At 38.5% G+C, this 25,431-nt stretch overlaps 2 protein-coding genes across 3 annotated transcripts; one reads left to right on the top strand and one right to left on the bottom strand.

Annotated features, from left to right (window-relative positions):
- Nucleotides 1-1,150: 1,150 nt before the first annotated feature.
- Nucleotides 1,151-8,164, top strand: cd40 (CD40 molecule, TNF receptor superfamily member 5). 2 transcript variants are annotated; one of them, XM_042492613.1, is made up of 9 exons: nucleotides 1,151-1,259; nucleotides 2,053-2,128; nucleotides 3,658-3,780; nucleotides 3,873-4,019; nucleotides 4,117-4,210; nucleotides 5,416-5,474; nucleotides 5,930-6,022; nucleotides 6,126-6,142; nucleotides 7,513-8,164. In XM_042492613.1, the coding sequence occupies exons 1-9, from the start codon at nucleotides 1,191-1,193 to the stop codon at nucleotides 7,807-7,809; spliced, it is 975 nt and encodes a 324-aa protein (XP_042348547.1). In that variant the 5' UTR covers nucleotides 1,151-1,190; the 3' UTR covers nucleotides 7,810-8,164. The 2 variants fall into 2 exon arrangements, with proteins under 2 accessions (XP_042348547.1, XP_042348546.1); XM_042492612.1 differs by having other exon boundaries at nucleotides 6,126-6,148.
- A 3,877-nt stretch (nucleotides 8,165-12,041) lies between these two features.
- Nucleotides 12,042-13,729, bottom strand: irx7 (iroquois homeobox 7). The gene is made up of 2 exons (XM_042492604.1): nucleotides 13,508-13,729; nucleotides 12,042-13,018 (listed from the first exon to the last, which is right to left on the bottom strand). The coding sequence occupies exons 1-2, from the start codon at nucleotides 13,727-13,729 to the stop codon at nucleotides 12,278-12,280; spliced, it is 963 nt and encodes a 320-aa protein (XP_042348538.1). The 3' UTR covers nucleotides 12,042-12,277.
- Between the last annotated feature and the right edge of the window lie 11,702 nt (nucleotides 13,730-25,431).

Raw genomic sequence — 25,431 nt, 5'->3', positions numbered from 1 at the left:
GGCTGGAACAGATAGGGCTGTATCACACCGACTCAGCTTTGCTCCAGGGCTGTAGGGGAGATAAGAGACAGTTGACAAAGGTGGGATCCAGGGAGCTGTCAATCAAAACGTGATTTGCCACGCCCACACAGTCTTAAGAAATTCTATTATCCTCAAAATGTGCTGTTTTGAACTCAGTTTTCCAATAGTTAAGAACATTCATGTTCACTCAGATCTTAGTAGATACTTAATGAGAAACTCAACTTTGATATAATATGTGCATTTGTATTTTTTCAAGCCACATTTCCAGAGGCAGTAGTAATAATCCAACAAAATAGTAACACACCACTGAAAGAGGTATTCCTCTTCATAAGTAGTACTTTTACTTTTGACTTAACGTGCATTTTGTAGACAATACTTATTTTTACTTGCACTTGGTGTATTAGTTATAGAGACCAAAACTGGATTTTATACCAGGCTTTAAATATGTTTATTTCTGCTGTAAATTTGGACATTTTAACATGGGGTCTATGGGGATTGACTCTGTTTTGGAGCCAGCCCCATGTGGCCATTAGAGGAACTGTAGTTTTTTGCAATTAATTTTTTGGGGGGGGCTTAATTTTTCAGCTTTGGAGGTTGGCACTTGTAAAAAAAAATAATAACAATATCATGTTGGCAGACACCTGTATCTGTTCATAAATCAAATTATTTTTAGAACTATTAAATTAATCTGTGATTAATGGAAGGTTAAATCATGTTGACATAAAAATGGCCCAACCTACCCCGCTCTCCCCTATTTCTTTTGATATGCATTTTGTTGATAATGTTTAGGCTATTTTAATTGCATTTAGTGTATTTGCACACAGTGATGTCGCTGTTTTTGTTGAAGTACCAATATCTCAGTATTTTTTCTACCCCTAATAGTTACCAAACTTTCATTTCATGTTATTTTCTGTAAATCAACCACAAAGTCTCATGTTTGGGCAGGTGTTTTAGTAAGTGAAGAGGATAAAATGGACATTTTAGGAACCAAACTGACAATACCATACGAATAATTTACAGAAAATGGTCAAGTGACAAACACACACAAACACACACACACACACACACACACACAGGAAATACCCTCGCGTGCTCCTCCCTTCGTGAGGTAGCTATTAGAGGAGGGAGCAGATCTCACAGAAAACAGACTGTGAACGCAGAGCAACAACATGCGGCGGACACAATTCAATAAAATGTATCTTTTACTGCTGTTATCGATGTTGATGTGGGCGTCGATGGTGAGTCACATGATTCATGTATTTAACTGTTAAAAAATTCAAATAGATTTTGACTCGTCATAACTGAAAGCTGCTGCGGTTACATTTTCTCACGCAGTCGTGCCGTTGTCGGCTATAATATGGTACTTTTATAGTTTATTTTATGAATTTTTCACGTTAAGATGTAGTGTAATCTGATATTTTGGTCGAAATTTCGCATATTTTTGTTTTCTTTCATGGTGATACTGTGGCGCACATTTGCAAAAATAAGTTTCACTTTCGTTTTCCGCGCTGCAGTAAGAATAGATTAAGTTCACGTGAAAGTGCATGGCTTTATCTGCATCGTAAACCAGGAATAATGATATTAATTGAAAAAAAAAAGCAAAAGAAAGACCAAAAGGCACCTGGCGTTCAGTCTCAGAGTAAACTCCTTTATGAGTGTTTGGGACTTTCCTCCACGCCCCTTACAGACGGCCCGAGAGGAAGTGAACCAACAGTCACAAACAGACAGAAAAAAAATCTAATATCAAAACTCATCAGTAATGAATAGGCAAAAATTAGATTATTTAGACATTTCAGTTAATTCCATCTTCATAGCACACTGAAGTCTTATTTTTATGTTTCTTCATTTCTCTACATTTTATTTATTATGCTATTTAATTTATTTTTTATTATGAAATATTGATATATACCTTCTATTTTGCAAATTTCGCATGTATATGTTTTGAATGTGTCAATAAGGTTTAAGGGCAAAAAAACAGCAGGGATACATTTTTTTAACTGCCTTTTTCTTTCTGTATTTTTTGTCTTGCAGGCTGCTGCTCAGTCCCGCTGTGACCCTCTGACTCAGTATGAGAAGAATGGCCAGTGTTGCAAAATGTGTGGTCCAGGTATGTAAACACACTGACATTTTTTGCATAAAATGATGTTGGAACCTGTTCAGTCTGTTATTGCAGACAGTCACTCTTTGTCTCTATGTAGAGGTTTTGTGACATATTTACTGGCAATTTAAAATGTAGCTGTGGCCACATTGTTGGAAAACAGTCTCAAACAGCATCAATGCAGATACTAAAAACATTAACTTTTGCTTTCACTCAGCTCCCCTCCTTTCCTTCATTAGTTTCTCTTTCACTTTCCCCATCCTAACATTCATAGCACTACAGAGGAATATTCTGGGAAATGCACTTTTCTGCTTTCTTGCCAAGACTTAAGGAGAAGATGAATGCTTCTCTCATATATGTCTGTAAATAAGAAGCTACATCCAGACAGCTGAGATGATTAGTGTTGCGGTCATTTGTCAGCAAAATCAGAATGAAACTTAAACATAGAATTAAAGGGCCACTGGTGAGTCATGGGCATGTGATGTCTGCAGGCAAAATAATGACCTTTTACAGTCAAAGTTTCTTCATTTCACTGATTCATTTATCCAAAAACAAGCAAGCAAACAACAGCATGAAGAAATCATGGCCCCCGCTGCCTCTCTTGCTCAAAAAAAAAACGCCATTTTGCCTACCCAGGTGCATGCTGGTCCTGCCTGATATGTATCTACATAATCATAGGTGACTTGCATTACCCAATTTACACACACACAAAGGTAATAATTATACAAAACTAAATATGCAAAATGAAATAATGATTGGTATTAATCTAAACAAATAACTAGCAAATAAAAAAGTATTGAAATCTAGCTAAATAAACGAACATCAAAAATAATCGAAACAATATTCCTTATGATTAGCAAACAATGCTTCTACAAGTTGATTAATCAGTTAATTCGGCATTGATGGAATCACAACAACCAGGTGAGCGCGCTAGTTTTATCTAATTTTAGCCTCTTAACCAATGAGATGCGATGATGTGCTTATACAAAATATCCTCCATATCTGCCCAAGCAGCTCAAACCTCGATCCAAATTAGTCCGCACTGAGTTTGAAAGAGTGTCTGAATAAGTGAGAGAAATACAAAGAGAAGTAACCAAAGCAACATTTCAACAGCCTCCATCCCTGCTGCTTTCTGCTGCTGTTGACTAACCTGTTAGCCAACTTGACCACAGAGTCAAATGTGACGCACCAAAAATAAAACCAACACCCACAGATAATATAAACAACTCTGCTCTGCTGGCAATGGGAAAGGAGTCTGTAGCCTATTTTATGTGGGTTAATCGTCTTCAAAATCATGTGTATATACTCTAATTATGTTGGAAAATGGTTATAATAGGCGCACAGCTGTAGCTTTGTATTTAACAGACAGATATGAGAGCAGTATTGGTCTTTTCATCTCTCAGCTAGAAAGCATGTTTGCGGAAATGTCATACTATTACTTTAAGCCACAGGTCCCCTTTTACTGCATGTGTTTAATACTATGATACCGCACTGTTTTGCTTCTTTGTTTTACTATGGAACAACTTCATGTTTTTCAGGCACCAGGATGTCCACCGTTGGCACCTGTGAAGATCCTCAGTGCACAGATTGTGGTGATAATGATTATCAGGATAAATACACCACTGATACAAAGTGCACACCTCAGCCGTACTGTGACCCACGTAAGAAGCAAATCAACATCTCCGCATTTATATATTGATAGACTTTTATTTGATATAGCAGGGTTTACAGCTTGTGTCCATTCTTCTTTCAGATAAAAACTTTCAGGTCCATGTCAATAAAAACAAAAAGGAAAAAAGCGCCTGCATGTGTAAAGAGGGATTCCACTGCTCCAGTGCCGTGTGTATAACCTGCGTGCCGCACACAACCTGTAAACAAGGATATGGGGCTAAAACCACAGGTACGACTTAACATTTGATATTAACCCAAATGTATAATAATCAGCTTTGGTTTTTAAATGTGCTAAATCATTTTTTGGCTGTCTCACTCTGCTTTAGGCAGCCATGCACGCGACACAAAGTGTGAGGAATGCAAAGAAGGCACATTTTCCGACGAAATCTCGTGGAACGGCGTCTGTAAGGAATGGTCAGAGTGAGTAAAGAAACTCAGATTCTTTTACATATGAAACGAGATTGCTCTGAAAAAAACCCCACCAGAAATTCATTATACATTCATTATATAGCACTTTTCTTTTCCAGCTGTTTCAGAGGCCTTTTTTAACAGAGATTGTGCTATACTGCTGTAAAGACGATTTGCCGTTACGCAGGCTTTAGAGAGCACGGCGGCATTTCGGAGGCAGAAGAGCCGTGACATGTAACACAGCAGCATGGGCGTCTCATGTGATGTTTTACACAAACATCAGTTTGACACTATTGCCCAGGGTTCATACGATGTGCTTGAAGTGCTTGAATTTTCCTCTCAGAAATTAAAGTACTGTAATACTTTGAAAATCAGCTGAAAGAGGGCAGTTATACGCACATCACGTAGGTGCAAGGCTATCAAAAAAAACAGCGTACATGAGGAAAAAAGTAATTCCTGCACACTTACTCCATGCCACATCAGTTCATCCATGACCACCAAAATCTAGTAAGTTCATCCTTGAGTCCATTGGAACATTTGTGCCAAATTTGAAGAAATTCTCTATAGATATCGTGTTCGCAATAATGAGACAGACAAGGTCACACTGACCCTGAGCTTTGACCTTTGACCACCAAAATTTAATCAATTCATCCCAGAATCTAAGTGAATGTTTGTGCCAAATTCGAAGAAATTCCCTCAAGGTGTTCATGAGATATCACATTTACAAAAATTTGACAGATGAGGTCACAGTGACCTTAAACTATGAGCTTTGACCACCAAAGTCTAATCAGCTCATCCTTGAGTCCAAGTGAATGTTTGTGCCAAAATTTGAGGAAATTCCCTTCTTGAGGTATTGCGTTCACCAGAATTGGCCGGACATACAGACAGATAACACGTAAACATAATGCCTCCAGCCAGCAGAGGAGGCATGAAACTGGTGACGACTTAGAGGAAAACCGAGAATAATCGAAGGGAGAAACATAACAAATGCTTCCACAAAGTCCACAAGGGTGACGTTATGGCCTTTACAGTCACAGATCTCAATGAAATTTAACATTTATAACACGTCACATGTGGTTTTATCCATTATCAAAACACCAAATGACAGAATAACTTTTGGAAGAGTTGTGTTTCGTCCCTTCCACAGAGTTTCAATCTGAATATTTTGATCACATGAAGCCAGAAAATATCCTTTAACACTGTGAAATTCTTTGCAGATGTCGGGATGGATACCACGTTAAGCAAAAAGGAACAAACACAACTGACAGTGTCTGTGGTAAGTTCTGTGTGGGCTGATAAATTATAAACGTTTCTCACTTTTAGCGCTCCCGCCCTCTGCAGCTCTGTGGTTAGTCGCGTCTTTCTCAAAACGAAACCATGACGGTGATGAGATGGTGCAGCACACAAATCTATGTTGGTCTGTGGTTTTGACTGTGGGATTTTCAGCTTCACCTACACAATGTTTACACTGTGTGTAGACTCCCGTGTTTTTAATGGCTAAAAAAAACACTTTTTTAGCCATTAAAAAATTGGTATGGACTTCCTGAAAGTTTTTACGCCTGCTCATGTGAGCTTCCTCTGTTCAAATGCAAATGTGTGGCAGATATGAAACCTTTTCAAACCATTTCCTGTTGTCTGAGTTCTGTATTTTTCTAAGTGAATACACATATTCCACTTAAATACTCTCATTTTTTTGTCAAAATGTGTTTAATTTCTTACTTTCTCTTACAGAGAAAAACCAGCGAAAGCACGTCGTGATCTGTCTCGTGACTTTAGTGATTGTGACTCTAGCTGCAATTTCACTCACGTATTGGTTCTGCAAAGGTACGCTGTGCTCTAAAAACTCTCTTTTATAGCATGTTTAATGAGTAAAGGTTTTAGTAATCCATTTTATGTACTAATGTTTTCTGTTTTTTCTTCTTTTCAGGAGATGCAAAGGAAAAGGTAAAGGTAAATTTGAATTTTTATTGTATTTATTTATTTTTATTTATTATTATTTATTTTTACTGAAAATATCTGTATATCCTAACAGTAGTACATATGATAAAAATAACAATAATAATTGTAGCTTTGTTTATATAGTACCTTTGAAAACAGAGTTTACAAAATGCTTCAACAAAGCAAAAGCAGAAATAAGATACATGGAAGTTAAAAACAAAAAACAAAAAAGTACAAATAATAATAATGCAATAATAATGCAAGATCCAGGATGCATAATGTCAATATTAAATAATACAAACAAATAAACCAAAAGCAATAAAACACTCAAATAAAGGGAAATCAAATGAATAAAACATAAATAAAATCTGTAAAATAAATGAAAAGAAACAAAAAGATGACGTCACACAAAAGCAAGTCTATAAAAATGGTTTCAAGTAGTGAATGAAAAGAAGTCAGTGATTCTGGGATAATCTGTGACGAAAATCATTTTCCTCCTCATCGTAGTGCTTCTACTGGTATTTGCAGTAATTCACCACGGCTGAAGGAAAGCAGCCAATCAGAGCTGAGGAGACGCTGCTGTCAGTCACTGCTCATGAGCGTTAAACTCGGCAGCGCTGATCAAACATGAATCATCATTCTGTTACCACATCGGCGGTTTGTCACCTCAGACGTATACATATCCATGTTTTAGTGAACTGTTCAGCTGTTAATGAGAAAGTTTGCTCTGGTTGGTGAACTGTTTTCAACGTGGCAGCCGGATCACAGTTATTGTCATTTTACATCTAAACAGTACACTAAAATATGTTTCCGAAGACATTTGAGGTGAAAAATAGGCAATGACAGTCAAATGAGACTGACGGCTGCGTTAGAGACTCCTCAGCTCTCATTGGTTGTTTTCGTGTCGTGGACTCTTGCAGAACTTATCCGAGCATCAGTTTTGTAACCGAGGAAACAGGTATCCAGGTCTGTCCCGAAGTAACAAAATCAACCTTTGAGCACCTCCAAAGCTCACTAATTAAAACATTATGTCATTTGTTTAATCTGCATTAAAACAAGTTGTGGGGCGACCTGTCGCTCGCCTGGTAGAGTGTGCGTCCCATTTAGGCTGAACCCTTTGGTGGGTTCGATTCCGACCTGCTGCCCTTTGCTGCATGTCAACCCCGCCCACCCTCTCTCTCGCCTATAGTTGTCCTATCAGTTAAAGCCAAAATGTCCAAAAATTGTTAATCTATTTGTTAAAAGTCCCTTGAATTTTTGAATATTTAGGTTAAAATGGGCGGTGGTTCTAAATGTCTGCTGCCTAACGTTCATCTGAAATGTAATATTCCATATTTGTAATATTTCTGCACTTGAACACTGTTTTACTCTTGCAGGTGTGTGTTGAGTCATGTTTGGGAGAACAGAAGGAACAACTGACAGAAACCAGGGTGCCGATAATGCACCCGACTGGTCCCATTGAGGAGGAGTCCATGTTTTCGGAGATGCGGTCCTCACAGGAAGAGGGTTGTTCGGGGCCGGAGGAAAACGAGCATCAGCCGAACCAGGAGGCGTCAGCGGCGGGTCGCACTGAAGGGGGAAACTTTTTGGCTCAGGAGAACGGGAAATCAGTAGTCATCTCCCGACAGGAGTCACAAACGCAGTCTTTTATAGACTTGGCTGAGAGTGTATAATTATGAGCTGCTGTGTTGCTGCTGCATGTTTTCCTTGTACATAAATCTTCCCCTAAAACTGTAAATAGTAGCTTCACAATAAATGTAAATCCTGTAGAAGTGATGAAGTTGCAGTGTAACTATATTCAGGGTTCATACGGTCATGAAAAACCTGAAAAAAGCAATTTCCATGCCTGGAAAAGCTTTGGGAAATTAAATTTACCCTGAAATTTCTGGAAAGGTCGTGGAATTTTGTTTTACGAACCTGTATAATAACACATGATGTGCTCAGGCACCATCGGAAATGTGAGAATCTGACGGTGATTTCTGTTTCTACATGTTTTGGCCGTGATAAATGGTGTCATTTTTGTGAAAACATCTTTTTTTTCTTTAAATAATACCAAAATGTTTTGGGTTTTTTTTGTTTTTTTTAATGGCTAAAATTTAAAATATTTAAAGAAACAAACTCGCAGGCCCTCGAGTTTGGAAGGCATATTTCCTTTTTAAAAAAATAGCAGGAATACTTTTTCCCTCAAAAAATGCTGAAAAATTAGAAGAAAAAAATTGCAAAACTTTCTTTAAATAAAATGACTTCATGTTTTCTTTTAGAAATATGTGGTTATATTTCCAATAAATATCAAACTGTCCCCAAGTTATATTTAAATATTCAGTTCTAATCCTGTTTTTAAATAATATGTTTTTAAAAAGTATTACACAGTCATGAAAAAGAAAAGGAGTATCAGCGGTCAGTTCAGTCTTAAAGTCATGAAAATTTATTGGCAAAATGTGTACGAACCCTGAATGTTAGAAGATAGTGCAACGTAATTCAGTATGTGACTTCACTGCATTAGTTTTGAGGTTGGTAGCATTTTTTAAGTTCTTGGCTACATTTTATTTTGATGTACTTGTGAAGTGGAAATAGTGTGAAATGTGTAATTTTGAAGCCTTTTATTGGCGTTTGAATGTGTGTCGCTTAAATGTGAAACCATAGAAGTGATAGTGATGTTTCTGTACAATGCAAAGGTCTTTAACCCTTTGGGCCCACTTTAATATAAAAACATTCATATTGCTCTGTGCAAAAAATGTGCTTTTCAGAACCAAGCTAATTTAACACTTAAAATGCCAGATTTTTGTCATGATGCCACTATGTCTTTTGATGGAGAAAATACATTATATATATATATTTATAAATATATATATATAATGTATTTCCTCCATATGCCAAATATGGTAATAAAAAAAAGATCAGAAATAATACAATGCATGTTTTATGCTTTTGTGGCTGTTGGATCAGAAATTTCTATTTGAATTGATTTCAATGGCACATTTTTTATACTTAACAGTATGAATATAGCAATTTTGTTTCCTCTGTGTAATTTGGACTTATTGTAGGAGCAGAGCTGGAAAATTTCAATATTAAACAAAAATAAACCATGTTGGCAAAATGTATGCCATAAGCATGAACACAGCCAAAAATATCAAAAAAATGAAGAATGAAAAGCGCATATAATGCACCAAACAGTCCCAGAGGGTTAAAGTGTGACCCCTGTGCCCTTCCTTGGTCAAAATTAAGACTATTCCCATAATGCCTTGGGGGGTATACAGAGGAAGTAGCCTGTCATGGCCTTCGTGGATTCAGTGAAGCGTGCTGCAGCCTGCAGCTTAAGCTCCGACATTTTTGCCCACATTTGTGCCAATTTTGGTAAAACATCAGCAATAAAAGTATGCCGAATTAATTATAAAGAGTTTCTCTTTCAGTTGCACCCGCGTGTGCACGGACAGCTATCTCTGGATTACCTAAATATTAATGAAAACGTAGAAACGTAAAGATTTTCAAGGACGTTCAATGCAGGGCGTTCGTTGTTTCAAACGGATTTATGGACGCTTATTTGCGTTGGACATCCGACATCAGGATATCCCCGGAAAGCGTAAGTCACACTGAGTCTAAAAATATGTGCATTGTGTCTGTGTCTCCTAATTTGACTGAATTTGACTGGTTGCAAACACGAGCGTACACCTGTTGACGCTGGTTTGGTGGATCAAAGTGCTGTAGTTCCTCTTTTGTCCTCATGGTGGTGCTGCAGGTTCAGTGTAGACTCAAAAATCCAGCTAATCAAACTGTTGGATTTTATTTTCGAGCTAAAATTGGAAATATAAGAAGTGGGATCGTGTCATTAATTAGCTGCACATCTAAAGACGCAGTTTTATCGGTGATCTGGACATTTTGAGGGTTAATGGCATGTTTTTGTTTTGTATTCATGTGTTTGCTGTGAGAAAGGAGGCTGAGATAAGAGCTAATCTGCCCTCTGTGTTCCTGTTTGTAGGGATTTGCATGAAGAGGTGAAGCCTGGAGACAAGGCTGCAGGGACTTTCTCATTATCCCCGGATTAATGGAGGTACAGTCCTTTGAATTTACATGGAAACGTGTGATTGATAGTGAAGAATCCTTCTGCAAAGCTGAATAATTACATTAACAGCCGTGTGTGCCTTCTGCTTCTTCCTGATATTACGTGAATTTTATGTTGCACCTGAGGAGAAAATGGCAAAAATGGATCCCTAACATGCACAGTCAGAGAGGAATTTAAGACATTTGAGGTCTGACATTTTTCAAAGTGTAATGCAAGCCAACAAGCTCACTAAAAACCTGTTTGGGAAGATTTAATAGACTTTGTTTGATATGCAAAGTAACGCAAATGCTCTCTTTGTACTCCTCCAATTTACATAAATAAGCCGACTTCTCATTTTGGTCTTGCATGAGAATTTGAGTTGATGTTGAAGATATCCTTACCAGCACAAACTATGCACTTTACATATTTTGGGGATAACGAGGATGAAGTTGGCTTTCGATTCGTTGCTTCCGATTTGACAGTTAACCCTTTGAAACCCGTCACAGCGTCAGTGTTTTTGTGCTGCCTTCAGGTTCGGACGCATTTTACAAGTTATTTGAGGCTTTGAAAACTGAGCAAATTTGTTTGATTTCTTTTGGAAACATGAGGGGGGAAGGCAGTGACCAACTTGGCAGAAAAATTCCCACAAAGTGCAAAAACATTTGACCCAAAACTGGTTTAAAATAGAAGGGGGTATTATTAGAAAATGATCAAAAACTGGGGGGGAAATTCAGAAAGCTATCTTTATAATGCCAGTAATGTTATATCTAAAATTATGATAAAGAAAACAATAAATATCTATTTTGTTTTCAGTTTCAGCTTCTTCTTTTCTCGGTCAGTCTTTTTAGTTTTTTCCTGTTTGTTTTCAGGTAACTTTCTTGTAACTTTTTTGCTTTTTTGGGCCGTATCTTGTTAAGCTGCTTGTTTCTTCCCCCTATGTTTTTGAGAGCAATCAAACCAATTTGCTCGGGTTTCAAAGGGTTAAGGGAAAGGTAATTTACATTGCTGAGCAACCAAGTCTTGGCTTTTTGCAGGTCTTACTGTAGTGAAGGCACGTTAGACACTTAAAATGAAGCCTCAACAAATAAATCTTGGGAACTTTTTTTAAGTAAATATAATTAGTAATCTTCATATATCTAAGTGTTAAGTTGATTTATGTGCAGAATTTTGTGAAGTTGTAACATAAAATTAACAGTTAAAATCACTTTGTTCTTTTTAAGTGTTAGCAATATGTGTAAATAAAGTTGGTGTGACTTAATTTGGTCAAGACAAAGAATTTCACCAGCAGTGATGAAGTTCGGAGATTTGCAAGTTCAGTTTTCTTAACATGTTTAATGTGATCGACTAGTTTGTAACCAGTAGAATACAGAAATAAAGCACAGTAAACTTGGTTTACTGAAGTTTCTAAAACTTTGAATGGTTGATTTGACTGAACTTAAGTCGCAACATCTTGACAAAATTAAATAAATACGACTACATTTTAAGTAAACTCAGCAATTAGGTGTTAATGTCAATTAATGTCAACAGAAATTTAGACTAATAGTAATCTTAACTTACATTTTCAATTTCATCAGTTTCCTAGATTTTTAAGTAAAATCAACTAAACTTGTCACATTTTACAGTGACTTGTATTTCATGTTAACCCTCACTGAAACAGGTCCAGATCAAAAATCACTACTCTAAGAGGAGTTTTGGATTGGAGGCCAACTTCAGTGTCATTTTGGGCTTCATATTTGATATTTTAGGTTTCCAAATGAAAGAAAAAACAAAGCTGCAAATGACTGTAGTTTACTGTAAACCTCCTACATCTATCACTGCTTTTTAGTCAAACATAGAGCAGTAAAACACGTCAGGAATTCGCTCGGAGCTGAACTTTATTTAAGCAAAAATACTTCTTCATGAATAAACAAAGGAAACATAATTTACATGCCGGTGATGGAAAAATACATCTACATTTATTTACATTTATAACAGTCTTTGGTCTCAATTTTCATTTCACTGCAAACTTCAGGAATTAACCACCAAATAAATCCCTGAGGTTTGAAAGTTTAAAGTGCAAAAAGATGAGGAGAAATGTCTTTCGTTTGTGTCTAAACGCCAGTTTAGACTATTTCATGAGTGGTGTAACATGACGGGACAAACAGCCCGTTTCTTGAGGCCCACTCTGCCCACAGTTTCCCGGCCGGATGGTAAATACTGTCCGCGGGTTTCTTCACGGTCTCTGACGTGGCAGTCTCAGCCAAAGACCAGATTTTGGGTTTCTGTGTGTTTTCTTTGCTCTCCAGAGCGGCTATTGTGTGATCAGAGTCGCTCTTTTCAACCTTCTTGACAAGTGCAAGTTCCCTGTCCTGATCCTGGCCGCTCGGCTGCTGCTGCGGCATCTCCAAATCCACAGAGCTGTCCGCGCGCTCAGCTGTGTCTGCGCGCTCACTTTGAGGCGCATCCTCGTCATCCAGGTGACAGTTCTGCACGGAGCTGTCCGCATCGTCGCTCTCTCCCTCCTGCTCGTCATCCTCCTCGTCTGATTTCCCCTTACACGCCCAGCTCACGCGGTTCTCCTTCTTCAGGCGCCGCCTCGCGTTGGCGAACCACGTGGACACCTGCGTGAGGCTCATTTTGGTGATGATGGCGAGCATGATTTTCTCGCCTTTGGTTGGATACGGGTTCTTCAAGTGCTCGTTCAGCCAGGCCTTCAGTGCCCCGGTGCTCTCTCGGGTGGCCACTTTGGCGACTCTGCCCGGGTCCTCGGCTGCTCCGGGGCGATACGGCGGGTAAAACGCACCCCCGCGTGCCAGCAGCGCGTGATGGTAGGGAGAGGCGGCCTTCAAGTCGAAAGCGTTGTTCTGGAAAAGAGAGAGGAGGAATGTAAGAGCGAGGAAACAGATCCCGATTGTGCGCAATTACGCACGCATTTGGCGATCATTGACGTAGAACGCACACTAAAATCGTGAGTTCAGAAAAGGTTCTTTTGGCTTTGTAGTCTAACTTTAGTGCAACTCAATGTGAGAATAAGATCTCAAAGATGCTCTTTGTGGAAATACACTTTTACGCTGATTTTACGCACAAGTTTAATCAAAAGTGGGCGAGGTAACGCACACTTAAATAGTGTGTGTAACTCTTGAACTCATGAGTTCAGAGGAAAAAAAAGTTTTTTGGGCTTTGTAGTCTAAGTTAAGTACAACTCAGCGTGTGAGATCTCAAAGATGCGTCTTCTAAAAATGTGTTGTTTTTACGCAGATTTTCAAACATTTTGTCAAAAGCAGTTCGTTTTTATTCCCCATGAAGCAGCTTTTCATGCAGTGATTGATTTATTTTATGAATTCTCAACTCACCATGTGTGCGATGTGCCTGTGGTGCGCATACGGGATGAAGTTGTATCCCTGTAGTCCTGAGTACGTTATGGGAACTCCAGCTGCCATCGCGGCCAGATGCTGCTGTTGTTGCTGCTGCACACCCGGCGGGCATCCCAGCACCGGGATCTGATATCCAGTCGGCATGCTGCTGATGTTCCGCTCCAAGAAAAAGCTGCCAATTCCACTTTGCGATGCGGGCATCTTTCCTGCGTCCCTGCTAGTTTGAGTAGCGACCTCAGTCTCCTGGATCTGTTTATATACAGCCAGCTGCCAGCGTGGGTCTGCAGGGGGGAGGGAGGGGGGAGGTCCCTCCGGTGGTGACTGACAGCTCCGTTCAAAAGACCCGCAGCTTTCACTGGCAACAAATCCCATCAAAGGAGCCCTCCGCTGTTCCTTTTAGCGTTTTCGTGGAGAGGCTAAATATGTGCTACTTATCGCAACACGAAGATCTTGAAGAGAAGTTTCAATTCAAATGCGACCTTTTCTTTGGAGAGGTGAATAAATACGCATGAAAATAACAATATGCTCATTGTAATAATTAACATGTGTTTGTCATAAAATAGTCTTTAGATTAAGTTTCATAACAGCAAAAAAAAAAAAAAAAAACCCTTTACATTTCGCAGCCCATAAACAGAAAACTGCACGTTTCAAAAAGTGATAATAATATTGAGCCAGTTTCATCGTTTTTATTGTGTTTTTATTTTACATCTTATTTAGTTTTGACGATAAGAAATCTTTCACCAGTTTGATGTATTTTTATGACAAATTTAACACTTCGCATGTCTGGCACTAATCGGCGGAGAGCTCAGAGGCGGACCTGGAAAGAGTTAACAACATCCCGCCAGTCTCTTCTGTGACACTTCATCACCTACAGATCTGTAGTTTCTGAGAATTGAATTAATTATTATCGCCAAAACATTAAATTACGCGAATAAACAATTACATAAATTACATTTTACGCACGCGTAAAAGTGCCGCTCAAAGACAGATTTGTTCTTTTCTCCAAAATAAACTCGCAGGTCTTTCATGAAATAAGTAAGAAAATGAATATTTTTGATAACACAAAGCCATTCAGCCTCAGAGCCATCGCTTTTTATTTGTTACTTTATTGACTGAACCACAACAAACTGGCCTTTTACATGTCGGATGGTATTGTTTTGAGTGAAGCGCAACGTTTCGATGGCCCTAATTAAACGAGGTTAAGTGAAACAGGTGTTGACTAATGTATATGATAATTGTGAGATAACAGATGCTAATGTGTGTGTGTGTGTGTGTGTGTGTGAGTGTGAGGGGGGTTGTTGGAGATATGAGGAGAGGATTACACTTCTTACCCCCCCGTCAGTGTTTGGGGTTACAGGGAGCCCCTCTCTCTTATCTCGCATTATTTTGATTATTATATTAACAGCATTATGAGATGCAGTGTTGCTTGTGATAGCGCTGGTGCTTTTGTGAGGTCGTGATCGTGAGAAATGTATTATAGAGTGTCAAAATGTGCAAGAATCGTACATAATGGCACTTTGTAAAATATTTCATTAGAATAGTGTCATTTTAAATTGATGCTTCTAGTTAAGTTTTATATTTTAATTTGTTTTCTCTTCTTTCGTTACATTTTATTCAAAACCCAAAACTACACATGCAATTTTATTTTCAGTCAGCCTCAATAAGTTACTTTTTTTCTGCATTTGCTTTTGATGAAACTGCTTATAATCCGACTATTTCTAAAGTTAATGCAGTATCACAATGACACATATTTTTACTTCCTTTACTGTTATTTTAAAGAAATGCATTGGCCTTCAGTTTAAATAAAACCACCTACATGCATAAGTAAGTTGCTGTTTTATGAGCTCAAAATGCTTACTATTTCTAATATTTAAATCTCACTTCGGCCTAATATGTTCACACATTATTCACAAATCTGAGCACTCTGATTTCACATATCTTACATCAGCAGTCTTGGTAAAAAAATAAAATAAAGTAAAATAAAATAATGATCTTAAACAGTTAAAAAGAGGCTACAAATGCATTAGGAGAAAATTTTAACTATGCAATACAATGTATATATCCTTGTGTTGCGGCAGATTTATGCTCACTAAGAATTTACTCTCGATTTTCGGTTTATTGGGTACACGTAGTGTAGCTAAAAGTAATGCACTTAATACAGCAGTCCTGCAATAAACTTCATGTAGGTTATAATGTTTCTAAAACTATTTCAGAGATGTGTTATTTGGGGTGCAGTTGAACTGTATTGTGTTATCCTGAATAAACCTACTCAAGCTGCATTAATGCAAAATGACAAAAAAATAAGTCTTTATGAAATTGTATGTATAAATAAATAAAAATAAAAACAAAACATTTAAATGAAAATTCTCGTAATAATAAGATTATGAATAGCCCATAATTAATTTCTCGGGAAAAATCCTTCATCGTACCTTTAATGTTCATTGAAAGAAAACTATTTCTTTAACACATATTATTTCATTATCCACCAGTATAAGGAAATGAACACATAGTATTCATCTGCAGATTGCAGTTGTCTCAATAAAATCTAAGTAAATGGGCACAAAAAATAGATGCAGACTAGAAATCACTGCTCCGTTAAATGATGAGTTTAATAACAGAAAAATAATCTGCAACTATTTTGAATAGAACAACTGATCCTGTCTTTTCTTATTTTTAAGTTTAACAGTGAAAAAATGCTGCACACGTCCAGCTCCTTAAATGGAAGAATATGCTATGATTTCACACAAGAGCCACAATATAGGAATATAAGTTCATTTAAAAATCATAAAAATGAGTTTTCTGACTTTGTATAGAACATAGTTATGCATCAAAATGTAAAAATATAAAAATGCAATTTAAACTTTTTTTCAGTAGAGGTTTTAAAATGGATTATGTCTCTTGTGATTCGCGTCAGACTGAAGTTACTGCACCTACAGCTCACCAGTGGAGAGAAGGCCACTATAATAATGATAATAATAAACTAACTTAAGATTTTGGAAACAAAAACATTACATATGAAGACGCCATTAGAATATTATTTTGAGAATTTTTTTGACGCCTTGTAGGCCAAAAGTTTAACTGATGAATTAGACAAATAATCTGCAGATTAATTGATAATGAAAATAAAAGTTTGTGCTGCTGACCTCTCTTGTCGTGTCTCTCACAATTTATCCCTGTTATTATTTTACCTGAGAGGTGTTTCCAATATTATCTCATATAACTGAGGGTTGTTTATAGTCCTCGGCCCAAATGTGAAGAGAAACAGAGAGAGACTGTTGCTGCAGATAAGAGTGGTGAAGGTGGAGGGAAAGGAGGAATTCATTCGGGTGGGGTCCACAGAACCTAAAGCAAATTTGAACGGGAGCAACAATAGGCCGAAGAGAAGGAGGCTTACGGCATCAGTGGTCTACATCTCCCAACACAAACAGCTCAGGGCAGCGGCCTTTGTCCTGCTCGTAGAACTTCTTTTCATTCTCTTCCTCTTTCGGCAGCTCGGCCACAAAGCAGGTGTTGGTCTCGCTCTGACAGGTCGAGTTTGCGCTGTTTGCCGTTAGGATGTCAGTCGTTTACAGGAGAGAGAAGCGACCAAATGGAGGACGATTGTCCTCAAAGAGATAAAGCATGAGATAGGAAAGAGGATGAAACTATCTCTGATAGCACCTGAGTCAGTCCTCTGTATTGAAACATTGCTTCCTTTATCTACCAATCCTCTGCATATTTGCAGTGAAGTGAGGCCGTAGGTTTGGATAAAATGCAGGACGACGGAGCGAGGGTCTAATAAGCAGGTCAGGACAAAAGGTTTAGGCGTGACCTCAATTACAGGCAATCCCCTACCTGCCAGCCGACAAAGGGACTAAACATGCAATTAGAATAACTCATAGGTAGGTGTGAACAAGACAACAAAAGCCTAAAGAGAATCCACAGAGTCTTCAACACCTTTCGCTTGTTAGTTTATTTTTACTGCAGCAGATACCGAGAGGGGAGAAAGTTAACAGAGGCTCATAGAAACTGAACCAGAGAGGAAATAGGTCCTTAACAAGTAAATAAAAAGGTTTTTACCTGTGTATTTAAAATAGTTTTTACATATTTTTTTATTCTGAGCTGAAGGGTGAGCTTATTATAAAATGTGAAATATGACCAAGCTGAGTGTTGGTGTGTGTTTTCCTTGGAGTTTCTCTGTATTGTTTGTTGTTTTTTGTAATTCCACAACTATAGATAGATGGATGGATGTACTTTATTGATCCAAAATTGGGAGATTATTTTATTACAGCTGCAAGTTAGTGAGGCGATGCAAAGGAGCAGCCAAAAAAAAAAGATATATGTGACACACTAGAAGAGAAAAAAATGTGTCTCAATTGAGAAATAAACCATAACACATCTGTAAGAATAAAATGTTTATCTACAGATTATACAGTATAAAGTATGTACCATAATACACTTTAAAATATACTAAAACATTAAATACTAAAAAAAACATTAAAATATGATATAACTTACTACATACATAAAACATGGGTGCAAATTTGTTGAAGTTTTAGTTTTTAGAATGCAGTGAGGTGGGAGAATTAGATGTGCAAATTTCTCATGTAAGTTTGGACATGACATAAGGGGACAATGTGACTCACAAGCACTTTAAACAGCAGAGTGTACGATTTAGGGGGATTTAGTGGCATTTAGTGGTGAGGATTGCAGATTGCAAACAGCTGAAACTTCTCCCTGTTAGAATTCCTTCAGTGTTTATTGTTCAGCAGTTTTTACCGGGAGCCAAATTATCCACAGAGGTCTATTTCTCATGTGCAAAGGGTGCATACGCACAAAAATGTGGCGCACGCCCTTTTCCACGCTCACATTCAGATGTATCAAGAGTGAAATGACCGTGGAAATGTGCCGCTTTTCACGCCAACTTCATGGCTGGCGTACGCACGTTTCTACTGCCTTTGATCCGTTGGCGACACTTAGAGGTGATGCTTGGAAACTGTAAATGTGAAAACAACGAGTGATGTGCACATCAGAGACACTGATGAACCTTTAACACATCCACCTGTCGGCAATTAGATGAGTGGATATAAAAACGTGCAAAATGGTGCAGAAAATACTGTTAACAACAGCTTTAGCATTATTAGAAGATATTGCAAATGGTGCACTACAAATAGAAAGCACATTTAGGGACTGAGAGGATTTTTTGGCACGCTATGACAACTGGCTCATCAGCCACTTTAGATTTCGGCTGATGCCCATACAGGTGCTGACCACACCGGGTTTCCTAGCGACAGATCGGGACTGTGCCAGTCGATCCTGAGCCGAGCCATGCCAGCTGCGTGGGATGGAATTATCTGCATGTGAGCCAGGTATCAAATTCCCATACGATGTAGTTGAACAGGCCAACATTAAAGCGCAATTTGCAGCGAGAGCCGGTTTTCCTAATGTAACCGGAGCTATCGACTGCACACATTGCTATAAAAGCACCATCACAGGGTGAAACATTTCAATTTGATGATTGTACAGATCATATGTGATGTGCAAATGCAATTAACAAACATTGTGGCAAGGTGGCCTGGATCAACACACAGTTCATTCATTCTAACAAGCAGCATGGAGCAGGCTGCAAGCTGGCACAGTGCATGATGGATGGCTTCTTGGTGAGTACGTAATTGATTTGTTTAATTGTCCTAATATTAATCCCCTTGCATTGAGCATGTGCGCCCCAGAATATCATCCTGTCTTCACAGCATAATTACTTGTCAGTTATTCAAGTTAGTGACTTGTAAGCCCCTGATAGCCTCTGTGTGTGATGTAATTATGTCAATAGAAGGTAGATTTATTGGTCATTTTTTAAACCAAGTTTTAAAAAACGAAATACTTGATCCTGCTACATATTTGGAGTTTAAGGATGATTTGATTAAAATCAGCAGCTTCAATGAAAATTCCATCCGGTTTCTTGGGCATGTTGCTGCTGATGGCATCATTCAATTCCTGCAGTGCAATTTTTTGAATTTGCATCAGAGTCTTGTGTCCAAATGGCTCCCACGAGGTCAGTCCATCCAGTGTAACAGTTGATCCGGGATGTTAGGGGTTAACCATGTCTCTGTGAAGATGTGCGCAGAGAAGTGTCTGATCTCCCATTGCTGAGTGAGTCTCAATCACTTCTCATCCACTTTATTATCCTGCGACCAGACATTAGCCAGAAAAAGGCTTGGTAGAGGAGAAGCTCTCGGTCCAAGTCGATTCAGCCTCGCCCTGATGCCGGCTCTCCTCCCCTCTGTTTTGGCAGTAAACACGTGCGTAGCTATTGGGCCATGATCCCGTCCTGCCCGGCTGTTAGGCAACGTTTTGGCACTATTACTACCTCTACTGGCAGACTAAAGGCGAGACAACTCTGTCCCCCCATTCTGCAATCGTCTGCTATATACAGAACAGCGAGGTGTCATAATGGCACGATATTCCTGCCTTGAACAGGTGAAAGTGGCTTCTAATGCTGCTCTTTGTGGCGCAGCTGCAGATTACACCAACGTGAAAACAAACATTTTCATGGCCTTATCAAGAGCCAGTGTTTGGTTTGTCCCTTCTGGGTTACTGTAGAACTTCAACAGTTACTCACTAAAACATACTTATTATAGTAACTCAATTTCTGCCACTGTATCCACCTGAATGCTGCACACTGTACCTTGAATATTATTGTCAGTTTGTGTTCAACAAACTAAAAAGGTTTATAGTATTTTAGAGCCACGGATCAAACAACAAAGAATTTCTTTTACTCGTTGAGAAACTCAATTGACAAACATAAAGGTCTCCAGCCAGAAGTCCCTAATGAGATTTTCCTGGGGCACCAACACAAATGGAGAGATGTAAGCAGAGTGTGAATGTTATCAAGCTCTCCCACCTCTTTACTATCTGACCCCCTCTCCCCCAGACCCCCTCCGCTCTTTGTCCTTTGTCATTACTCTTATCAGGACCACTCTATCATTCTTTCAAAATAGTAGTGGCGCTGAAACCGCTTGCAAATGTAAGTATGTCTTTGTTTGGGGCCGGACGGGGGCCCGCCTCCCAGCTCCCTCCTGGGTGCAGCCTGATTGACGGCCCTCCGCTGGGTGAGTGACAGGCGGCGTTGGTTAGGCCCGTGATGGCCTGTGTGACAGCTGGTGCCGCTGCAGGTTGTGTCCTTGTGTCGGGCCCCGGCGGGTGGGTGCTGGGGCCCCCGGGATCCCTCTGCTAGAGCCCGGCCCAGTTTGCTGGAGCCCGGTCAGAGCAGCCTCCCCCGGTGTGCTCGTTGTTGCAGATCAGCTTGTTAGCTCGCTGCGTCGTGTTTCGACATCAGCTGCAGGTTTCTCTGCACAGACGTAGAGGGCGTCGCCTTAGCGGTTATTTCTGAGAGCTCCAGTGACAAAGAGACTTTTTCTCATTTCTAACATGATTTTCTTGCTGCATCTCTTTCCTCCTCCTCAGCTGCAAGGTGTATGTCGATTTTAGTGAAGCGGGGAGGCCTTTTTTTCTGCCAAAGTTGAAGAAATACTTCAACCCCCAAATTACCATCTGTATGCACCATTTGATTAAACATTTGCTAAAGGCATTTAAACAAAGTTTTGTGTAGAGTTTGTTGTATTCCAGATTCTTAATTCTTAAAACAGAAATATTTTCGTTGTTGTTGTAAATGCCTATTGGTTTCAAATATCAGTTATTGTCTCTTTAAGTACTAATAATCAGCATAAGCCCTGAAAAAATCAATATCGGTTGAACCGTAATATCAATTACTCACTCCTGTTAGATTGAAGAAAACGTTTTTTTCTCTCATGCCTCCACGATGAACGAGGAATCCAAAAACAGAAACTTTGTGATGTATTGAAGTCATGGGGCATCGTGTTTAAGAGCAAAACTACATAAAAAACCCAGAGGTATGGACTCGGGTCACATGACTTAGACTCAAGTCACAAATTTGATAAATTTAGACTTGACTTGACAAAATCGAAAAAGACTTGCAACCCGACTTGGACTTTAACGCCAGTTACTCATGTCTTCACTTGGACTTTTGCATTGTGCCTGGACGATGCCTTTCTGTACTCCGATTTGGGAAGAGAAAGCTAAAGACATTTTGTCCAAGTTCAGATGAGTTAAATAATAAAACAACACAGGACAGAAAAATGAAAATGTATTAAGTTTTGGTCCTGGTTAACAGTGCTCCATGAAAGTTCAATGTCAGGTCAGTTTTTTACGAGATTATTTTCAGTCGCGCTTGAGTACTTAAAGTACTCATAATTTTTGTAAGTGAAATATATGTTTACTCTGCTGTTATAATGGCATTACATTTAATGAAGAGTGCATTTTGACTTATTTAGGACTCAATACTCAAAGTTTAGGATGTAGGACTTTTATACAAAGACTTGGACTTGCAAATCAATGACTTGGTCCCATCTCTGATGCAAACTCTCACACAACTCGTGCAGTATAATCCAAGTGTCTTTTATCCAGCTGTGTGCTCAATACTCCCCTAAAACATGCATCTTCACTAAAACCTAACAATTAAAAAAATCTTTCACATCAGTATTTTCTTTCACTTTTGGATTCTTTGTTCACCGTTGAGTCATGCAAGAAGAATTGGCAGATTTAGAAAATTATTTTAAAAATTGTAACTTTTCTAGCACTTTTTTGGAAGTCATTTCTTTGTTGTTGTTTTTTTTTTTTTTGTTGTTTTTTTTTTAAACTTTTTTTGTGTTTTTTTATTGACAGTTAATTTTCTTGTACTTAATGCTAATTTTTGTCTTATTTCTTCTTTTGTTGCTCATTGCCTTCTTCCCATGTTTTTGGAAGCAATTGAGCCAATTTACTCAGGTTTCAAAAGGTAAATGTTATATTTCTAGTTTAAAAAAAAAAAGCTTTAAAGAGTGACATTACCTCAGTTTTACGCAGAAACAAACTGAAGTTCATGCATCTATTATTTTCTCTGTATAGCCTCACGGAGAGCAGCTAATGAGGTTATTGGGCATCTGTGACGTGACATCTACATTTTGGCCTATTTGTGAAACAATGGTGACAAGGAAGCCCGGGACATTGGGCTCTGTGTTTTCCAACTCAAAATAACAAAGCCGAGCAGCCGCTGGTGGGAGGCTGTGCTCTCATGGAAATGAGCAACTGAACCAACAATGTAGCGCCTAATCTCTTCAGAGAGAGGAATCAGTTACACAGCAGTATGCACCCCTCAATGCTTTTCATTAGAGTCAGCGTGCTATTGAAACAGTCACTCCACCCCCCTGACTCACACACAAACACACACACACACACTCACAAACCCTTGTGTGTAGCCACAGGCTCTGCTCATACATGCACCAGATACAAGGTAGCCCCCCGACAACAGAAGGGGTGAAATAAGTGGGGCAGAGGGTGGTATGGGGGTGCGAGGGCCTCAAAGCATCGGATTAGAGTTAATGTGCCCTCCCTGGGTTATAATCTCTTCAGAGGGGGACTTTGTTTGAGGGGCTTGAGGGCAGTAAGATAAGTATCTATTACAGAAACTCCCTCTTATCCCCCAAACATCCTCGCTTCAAAAATGAAGCACAAAAACATTTGCCTCTGTTCCCCTCTGTGTCGTCTGATATCCAAGACCCAAAAGCAAGTGCTGCCCTTTTCAGCTAATCAGGAATTAAGGTCTAAAGCCGTATGGAGAGTTAGCAGGGCCCATATTTACTCCATCTGTAGCCCGCAAAGTCAGGTAGTTAAAGGAAGATCAAAGGCAGCTTAAAAAACGGCCGTTATTGTATTAAAAGAGAAAAGGAAAAAAAAAAGGGCATTATCACAAGTTGTTCTGCTTCGTATGAGGAGAAACTGAGTGTGAGCAAAAATGACCTGAAACAGTGTTTAAAGTGAACTATGCAGCTGCAAAATCAGAGTGCTATAAAACACAGATATTCAGTTTGATATAAAATACAGTTTAATACCAAAATATCTTCATCATATAAATATTGTGCAAAATATGTAATGGAGGCAGTTTTTTTTTAACTTCAGATGATACAATTAACTTGAAATTTAGCTTTTACAGTTGCACCAAATTATAAACAATGAGCATATTTTACAAAAAAAATTAAAATGACTTCTAAAGCAACACTAAGGCCCTTCAAATCAATGCACAGAACAATGTAGAAGACTAAAACAATCTTATAGTGCAAATTTCTTTTGCAAAAGGTAACATAGGTGGACAATTTTTTTTTTAAAAATCCACTGACACGTTGGCACAAAAGTTTATGAGATTAAACAGCATTAGTCAAAAAACTCAGTGGCAACTTTTTTGAATCATGACAAACTAAACACAGACAAACTGTGTCACGACAGAATAACATTAAGCCGAATGCGACTCTGCAGGGATATGAAAACTCTTAACTGGCATTGAATCAAAAGCGTGAACTGAACTAACATTAACAACAGTGATTTAAAAAAATCAACTTCTGGGACTCTGTAATGTCTCAGCTCTGATTTTAAGAAACACACTGATGGTTTTATATGTTGAAGCCCATTAATGACCAATTAAAGACATTTATGCTACCGAAAAACATTTTGCAAAGTAGAGTTCAACTTTTTATATTAAATGTAAACTGTCTTCATTGCAGTTTGAAAATGTACATTAATTATACTTTTTTTGTTAATTTTCTGATCTATTATTTGTAGATTCATCCCTCTATTTTTAAAAATTATGTTCCTGTCTCATAATGTGGTTGCGAGCTGGGTTTTAAGCTGGTGTGTTCTTGGATTTTACGTAAAACTGAATGATTATGACAGCTGCTTTACTAAGAAACCCCCGAGCAATCACAAACTTGCTCAAAATAAATGCAATGAATGAATGCATGCTGTCCGAGTTTCTTGCTCTGTTATTGGATCATCAAGACTTATTTGTTGCAATTAGGGACAGTAGAGCGGGAGAGATATAAGTATCACTCTTTTTTATTATTATTATATGATATATATTTTTCTTGGGGTATGACCTTTTTGGAGGATCAGAGGAGGATTTTTTTTAACATATCTTGTTTCAGTTTTCCCTTGAAGATTAATTAATTATAAAAAAACATAAAATAAAAAAGGATCCCTTACTATATTACAATTTCATATTAAGGTTAGCATTCAACCTTTTCATTTTTGTACACTTTGCCTTTAATACTTATTAATCATGAATCGAGTACCAATGTTGTCGTTCTGTTTTAAAGCTGGAGAGTGGGACTTTTTTCTCGCCCTCTCTGGCAGTGAGAATAGTTACACAAACACATCACTGATTCATGCTTTTCACATTTGCCTGCAGGTGAGCTGCGTCGCCTCCGCCCCGCATCAGCGCTCTCCTCAAGTCTTCTCCTGTAAGTATTTTCACCTTAATTCTTCTTCTGCATTTTGAGTTTGTTTTTTTTTTTTATCTGGAGCATTTACTCCATAAACTTTTCTTGAACGTTTCTTCAGATTTTTTTTTTATTTTTTGCTTTAGCTTACATCATGCTATCCTCTGCTGTTCAGTCACTGTGGTCTTTACGCTGTTAATGCCCTTTAACTCTGACGGGTTGACGGTTGTGTGCCAAAGTCGCCTCAGACATCATAACTCTGGTATACTGTGAAACATTGAGAGGTTTCCCCGGCAGAGACGGACTTAATCAGCATTGTGTGAACTCTTTTGGCAACGGCTTAAATGTATCAGACATTAGATAAAACGTAACAGTAACGCACTCCAGATTTAAGATGCTGGAGGTTTTCTCAGTGTGTCCAAACAAAATATTAAAAATAGCAAGGAGGGTTTTACTGCTTTAACCACAAAAGTTAAGCCCCCCTCCCAACACCAGTCATTTTCAGACGGTCCCTTAGTTGATACTATAATTGTAATTATTAAATAAATCAATACCTGTGTAAAAGGCAGTAAATCAGTCTAACAACTTGTGGTATGT

The sequence above is a fragment of the Plectropomus leopardus genome, chromosome 8, assembly GCF_008729295.1.
Source record: "Plectropomus leopardus isolate mb chromosome 8, YSFRI_Pleo_2.0, whole genome shotgun sequence".
In the NCBI taxonomy this organism is placed as follows: Eukaryota; Metazoa; Chordata; class Actinopteri; order Perciformes; family Serranidae; genus Plectropomus; species Plectropomus leopardus.
The sequence above is the reverse complement of the archived record's forward strand: the minus strand, read 5'-3'. Positions and strand labels throughout refer to the sequence as shown.